Here is a 6,868-nt window from a genome sequence, read left to right as displayed (position 1 = left end):
TTCCTGACAGCAAAGCCAGATAAGGGCAGCAGAGTAAAGAAAACGGCAGGCCGCTACCCCCGGTGAACGGTGAACGCAGAGGCAGAAATTCTCAACGGAACGCTGGCCAACTGACTCATTGAAACAGTTGTCCATCCTGATTGCTGCGATTCCCGCCCCGATGGCTCAACACACGCAGACCACGTGCCACGCACATCAGCAGAATGAAAGAGGACAATCAAATGAGCATCTGGACAGACGCAGAAGCAGCATTTCCCAAAAGTCACTATCAGCACGACTAAAAAGAACCCTCGACCTAACAAAGTGCTCCTGTGACCGGCCCACAGGTAACACACGCAACAGTGAACGGGTGAAAACTCGGTCTCAAACATCAGGAGCGAGACAGGGAGCCCGTCCCCAGTCCCGTCCAGCACGGAGCTGGGGGCCCTGGCCGGGGGGTCAGGCAGGAAGAGAATAAAAGGCACCCAAATCCTACAGCAAGGCTGCAGGATCTGAAATCCACATCAGCAGATGAATAAAGAAAGAAAGTGTGGTGCGTGGACACACTGACCGTCTGGGACAACGTGGAAGGACCGGATGGGCGCTGGGCAGAGATGGACACACACTGCGTCACCTCACTCACATGGAGAATGGGAACCGGCCCAACCTGCGGAAGCAGAGTAGACCGGCGGCTGCCAGGGACGGGCGGGCGCAGGGCAAGGGTGAAGGGGGTCAAGAGGTACAAACATTCAGTTCTAAAACAAGGGAGGTCCCAGCTGGAACAGACTGCATGGTGGCCGCTCGTTGAATCCATGTCCCATTGTCTGCAACCATGTCTGGTGACAGACGTGCTCAGTGCGGGGACCATTTCACCACGTACACGACCATCAGATCATCATGTTGTCCGCCTAAACCAGGATAATGCTATGCATCGATTCCCTCCCAATAAAAATAAACGAACTAAATCTTTATCTAAAAGTAGGGATCGGGGCGCCTGGGTGGCTCAGTCGTTGAGCGTCTGCCTTCGGCTCAGGTCATGATCCCAGGGTCCTGGGATCGAGCCCCGCATCGGGCTCCCTGCTCGGCGGGAAGCCTGCTTCTCCCTCTCCCACTCCCCCTGCTTGTGTTCCCTCTCTCGCTGTCTCTCTGTCAAATAAAATCCTTAAAAAAATAATAAAAGCAGGAATTGGGCCCATGATGTGAAGAGAGCACGCCTACCTCCCCTGGCCCCAGCCCTCATAGCCAAATTCCCCAAACGCGTAAAGGCCTATTTGCCCCCAGGAAGATAAGGACGCGTGTGTGTGGACGGCAAGGTGTGCAGGGGCTGCAAAGCTGGGGGGGCTCCGGCGGGAGGAGGTGGGGACTGGGAGGCATCAGGGCCCCTCCAGGTGGCCATGTGACCCACCGTGGAGCCACCCACCCAAGCACCCCACCTGTCTGCACCTGCCTCCCCCACGTGGCAGGAGGAGCGAGCAGGAACCACACTGCAGACGGACGGACGGAACGCCCGGAGCAGTGCCGAGGCATTTTCGTGGGCCGTAAGCGTGGGCTGTGCGGTCAGTCTGAGAGCAGGAGGCCTCTGACCCACGGCCATCCTGCTGCAGCTCGGGGACGTGTCCACACACACTCCACACCAACCACAGGAGCACGGAATCGAGAGGCGCTCCGGGCGCACAGGTGAGAGCCCACCGGAAGGACACGTTTTATCCCCCTGGACATCCAGAATTGCCAGCCCCCTTCTGAGAGAAAGGAAAGGAGGCGGACGCACAGAGACCCGTGCAGCCCCGCAGGGATCAGAGACGCAGATGAGGGCCGGCTCACACACACTGAGCTGACACCAGGAATACGGACAGCAAACACTCCCTGCTGGTAACATATCCGTCATCTCTCAGGGGCAGTGAGCACTGACCCCACAACTGTTGGTAAACAACGGGCAAAATGTTTCAGGAGCCCTGGGATTACTTCCTTTTCGATGCAGAAAACCAATTTGAAATTTTAACCTGGAAAATAACATGGGGAAAAAAGCCATAAGCAGAAAGACATCAAAGACATCAGTGTCTATCGATCCCGCTGCCTCGTACATGTGGATACAAAATACATCAGAAGAGTAACGTAACAGGCGTACCCAGAAAACACGTACGTGCTGCATGTAACACACAAGCATGGAAATCACCTCCTTATAAGACAATTCACGGGCTTGGTAAAACATGGCACACAACTCAATGTTTTACGCTCATCCGCTACAAGGAGAATCACGAACAACATGTAGCAACTCGGAAAGTGGTTGAGAAGAGAAGTCTGCATGCGGGCGGCAGCAGGGGGCACACGATGAGGACAAGGAAGGCGCGTCCGCCTGTTTGCAGGGACGCAAGAGCCGTGTGGGAGAGCCGTGCGCAGGGCCGGGCGGCTGGTGCCGACGGAGGTTCCCGCACGCCACACACCTACGCAGGGGGACACAGGCCTGAGCAGACCCCCTCTCCATCCTCCCTCCCCAGGCCCAGGGGCTGGTGCTCGCCCCCTGCCGCCCTGCCCGGGGAGGGAGGCTCCCGAGAGCCGGGGTGTCGTCCACCACGGTGTCCCCAGAGCTAGGATATGCCAGGTACCCAGTAGGTAAATGTCTGAATCCCAGGGCGGGATGTCACCCATGTGCGTTTCTCCACAGATTTTTGTCTTGAGACTCCATCCCGCTCACCTCCTATAAGCAAAAAACTTTAGGACCACACTTCATCTTAAGGACATTGAGAGTTTATTTCATAAAAAATCACAACATGTTTTCACTACTTAGTGGCATTCATCATTTTTCCTGTGCTGTGAACTACTCTAAACACACGATTCTTTCCAATTTATCATCTTTGGCCAAATTATGTGTAGATAACAAAGCAGAAGCCAAAGTCTATAGCCTATAAATAAAGTGCACTGCTTTCCTTCATTAGAAATAAAAAGTTTGTTCATTACTTCCCTTGATATATTAGCTACGTAGAGTGAATATGCTGAGCGTAAAACACAGGATTCCTCCTAAAGGAAAGACAGTTCTTACTCGATTTGCTTCACCAGAGACGGAAGAGACGAAACTCCAAGCGTAGATCTCAGGAATACAGTGTTCTCACTTCTAGGTGCTTGTGGGCATGACGAGGATCCAAAGCCCAGTTACAAGTGGTCTGGTTTCCGGAATCATGAGGAAGCCTGGGCAGGGGCTGGGCACACTCGGGCTTTTCACTACGCACACGGGGTCTCGGCAGCGCTCCAGCCCCCCGCCCGGCCCCGGGGGCCACACAGAGGAAACTGCCGCTGTCACCCATGCTGGGTCGGCTGCTGGCCCCGGGGCCTCGCGGGGATGCAAGAACCGTGGCTCTCGGTCAGACCCCTCCCCATGCAGGACATGCCTGTGGGTGAGTGAGTGATCGGGGTGGCACCTGAGCAGGAGGGGGAGGGCACGCAGAACCACGGAGGGAAGGCCCCCCGAGAACGGGCGGGCATGTGGGGCGAGCAGGGCTTGGTGCCACCGCGGTCACAGCTTACAGAAGATTCTCCAGTATCGGCTACAGGTCTGACCCTCTGAGCCACATGCTCACACACACCGTCACCGCGGACGCCCCGGTCTGAGCTCTCCCAGCCTGTGTGTCCATAGTCAATGGCACTGGGGGCGCTTCTAAGGTCACAGGCCCTGGTGTCCCAAGGACCCTGCCCACACACACAGCGGTAACGGCCACCCCATTTCCTAGGGCACCCAGCCCCAGCTCACAAACCAACAGCAACTGGAAGACACAGCCGTCAGGCCACCCTCCCCAGGCCCGTGGCGCGAGCAGCCCTGCCGACGGCAGTCGGCCTCTGCGGCCACACGGAACGCGCTCGCTCCCCTCCACGGGCATCTGCCCGTGAGACACAGAAGGTGTCTGCAGGTGACCAACAGGAAGCTCCAGGGAAGTGAGGCCGTGGGAAACCCCTGCGGGGCCGCCGGGACGAGGGAGGGCTCAGGTGCTCGCAGGGGGGCCGGGACGAGGTGGACCGTGAGTGTGGAGAGAGCACTCGGGGGGGGGCGGCTGGGGGCTCTCCCCGCAGCGGGCCCACCCCCCTCCTCCCCCAGAAGGGGCATTCACCTGCGGCCAGGCCTGAGCGGTCAGCGCCCACAGCCCAAAGCCCCCGCACTGGAAGGCAAGCGTGGCCCGCGGGGCACCAGCCTGCACAGGGCCCCTCTTCTCAGAGCTTGTGACGGCTGATTCAGCAGGTTGAGGACATTCTTCACCTCCTCACACACCCGTCTGCCTCCGCCTGACCCTCGGGGGTTCCTGGGGGCCCTCACCTCCCCCACAGGACCTGGCCCCTCTGGTCCCAAGTGCCCATCACGGCGCCCAGACTAACTTGCCCTCCTCGTACTGCAGCCCCAGGGTCCTGTGTGCCCATGGCAGGTGCCCCGGGGGACAGTCACTTGGCCACGGGAGGACCAGAGCCGGGAGGGCCGCCCACGACCGTGCATCAGGCTTCGGGCCCAGCAGTGGGCTCTGTCACACGGGAGGGTCAGGGGTGAGGAAGCCTGTCACGGGGCCAGGATCCCCACATCCAGACAGCAACAAGGAGAGGGTCCCACGGTGAAGGCAGAGTGTTTCTTGTGTTTAGTTTGCGGGGTGTGTTCTGAGCAGCAAGATGGCCAGTCAGCGGCCTCCCTGCTCACACGGTGGACAGGTCCACGTGGTGGGCAGAATGGCTGCTCTTGTCCCAGGGGCTGAGCTTGGTGGACACGGTGCCTGGCCGGGTCCCATTCATCTGCAAATCACAGAGGAGTGAGCTGTGAAGACTCGGTCCCCAGATGGGAAACCAGGCCCCAGGGAGTGCAGAAGCGCTGGGCCAGAAAGCTGCGTGAGGCTCCCCTCCACCCCAGCAGGGCCCCCTGCTCCCCGTCTCTGCACTGGCGCCCTCCCCCGTCACTTCCGCGAGCTGCTGTGCGCAGGCGTTCCTGCACGCGTTCACTCGAGCCCCCTGCCCGTCGGAGCACTCACCCCCGTGCACTCACCGCGCTCAGCCCGCCCCTGCCGCAGGCTCTGGGGTCACAGGAGCGCACAGTGCTCACCAGATCCTGGCTCCCAGGTGTACCCGCCCGTGGGAGGCGCGAGAGAGCCACACGCGCATCAGTAAACAGAACATGCGGGTGGTGGCCGTGGCTCAACACGGCACCAGGGGCGCCGTTACTCCACACTGCCCGGGAAGTTCCTCCTGAGGGGAGGACCCCTGAGCCAGGCCCTGGGCTCATGCAAGAGGCAGGCGCCATGAGAACACGCGTCATCTGGCCCAGGCACCTGGGGGTCCTGCTTGTGTCTGCACTTCCCGCAGGAGGGCGAACCAAGCCCGGTGTGGAGATGACAGGCTTGTCGAGATCCCTGAGCACCAAGACCCCCGTTCTCGGGTGTCTGCAGAGGGAAGAGACCCCTGCAGGGGAGGAGCTCCCTGACTATAGGGTTTAGTGACGTTCATGCCTCCCCGGGACACCAGCAACATGCCCAGGGTCTGTCTCCTGGTGAACTGATCCTTCCATCCTCCTAAGTCAACATGGAAGTCGTGCCCCTGGGAAGTGGGCAGGAGGTCGTGGGAAACCACAGGACAGAGGACCCTGCCGTGGGCATAACGTCACCACAGAGCACAGGCCGTCTGCCGGCCACATCAACCGTGAAAGGGCTGGGCGGGAACCACCAGCACCCGAGCCTCACGACCACCAGCCCGAGCGGGGCAGCTAGCTGCCTGCCAAGGTCAGGCGCAGGGAAGCAAGGAGAGGCGCACTGGGCGCTCTGGGTTTAGGAGGCCCAGGAGGGCAGAGGCCTGGTGCACCTCAGCAAAGCTGGAAGCCACTCTGGCTTTCCAGGTGACAAGGACAGAAGACAAGAGCCCGCGGGCCCATGAGGGTAAGGGTGCGGGCACGCAGGGCAGGATCGGAGCGAGAGCAGCGGATGCAGACAAGACACTGCAGGGCACTCACGACATCGGAGCTGAAGGGCTTCGCGTTAGTGTTGCGGGTGGAGCTACTCGTGAGGGTCCAGACCTTGGTTTTATGTTTGAAGGCAGCCCTCACCTTTGAAGGCAGAACAGAGGGCTGGTTAGAAGCAATTTCAGTGGTGGAAACAGCAACAATGAGAGGTCGTTCTCAAAGGACCCCAGGTTTTGTGCCGAAATAAAGTCCCAGAATACCAACTGCAGGGTATGGGCAGGATTTGGAAGCATCATATCCAGACTCACTGCCTCATTCGGCAGGTGCAGACTGTCCCCACCACCGTACCAGGGCCTGTGGAGGGAGAAAGCTGGATCTGGTGTGGCCCCTGCTGGCCTCGTGCCAGTTCTGGACAGGGCACCGGACATGCTCAACAAGGAATGGTGGAGGGGGCAGAGTGTGACCAGCAGCAGAAACAATGGGGAAGAAAGTGAACAAATGCAAACATGGGGTGGGCCATGCATGGCTCAAGGCCACGTCCCCTTCCCATCTTGTGGACCATAGTTTTGGGCCCTGCTCGGCTGCTCCCTGGCTTGACAATCATGTGACCCCTCCGCCACTGGTCACCATCATCTTCAGCGACTCACCCTGCCCCCCCACCCCCCGCCCGCAGCATCCCTTCCCTCCTGCCTGACCTATATCTCTGTACGAACAGACCCTCCGCAGAAACAGCACAGATGGGGGGTACCTCTCCGTCTGTTCCCACTCACCACTTCAGAGGTAGCTCCCCATGACCGAGCCTGGTGGGGTCTCAGATGTCAAGCCCACGATGTAAGCGTAAGTATGGGTCTCAGGGAACGGGGTCTGGAGCAGCCTCCACCCTCCCCATGGCCAAGTGCATGGCAGGTCAATGCCCAGACTGCACTTGAGAATGAGCCCACTCCAGCTGCCCCAGTGCCCGTGGAGGGCATGTGA

General features: G+C 59.7%; 1 protein-coding gene across 2 annotated transcripts in view; it reads right to left on the bottom strand.

Annotated features, from left to right (window-relative positions):
- Positions 1–2,702: 2,702 nt before the first annotated feature.
- Positions 2,703–6,868, bottom strand: part of ADGRD1 (adhesion G protein-coupled receptor D1) — a 125,766-nt gene continuing 121,600 nt past the window's right edge. For both annotated transcript variants that reach the window (XM_036106521.2, XM_036106522.2), the window contains 2 exons: positions 5,945–6,037; positions 2,703–4,740 (listed from right to left, as the gene is read on the bottom strand). In XM_036106521.2, the coding sequence (XP_035962414.1) occupies positions 4,645–4,740; positions 5,945–6,037 (189 nt within the window). In that variant the 3' untranslated portion in view covers positions 2,703–4,644. The remainder of the gene's footprint in view (positions 4,741–5,944; positions 6,038–6,868) is intronic.

Source organism: Halichoerus grypus, chromosome 13 (genome assembly GCF_964656455.1).
Source record: "Halichoerus grypus chromosome 13, mHalGry1.hap1.1, whole genome shotgun sequence".
In the NCBI taxonomy this organism is placed as follows: Eukaryota; Metazoa; Chordata; class Mammalia; order Carnivora; family Phocidae; genus Halichoerus; species Halichoerus grypus.
This window is presented reverse-complemented; position numbering and strand designations above follow the sequence as displayed.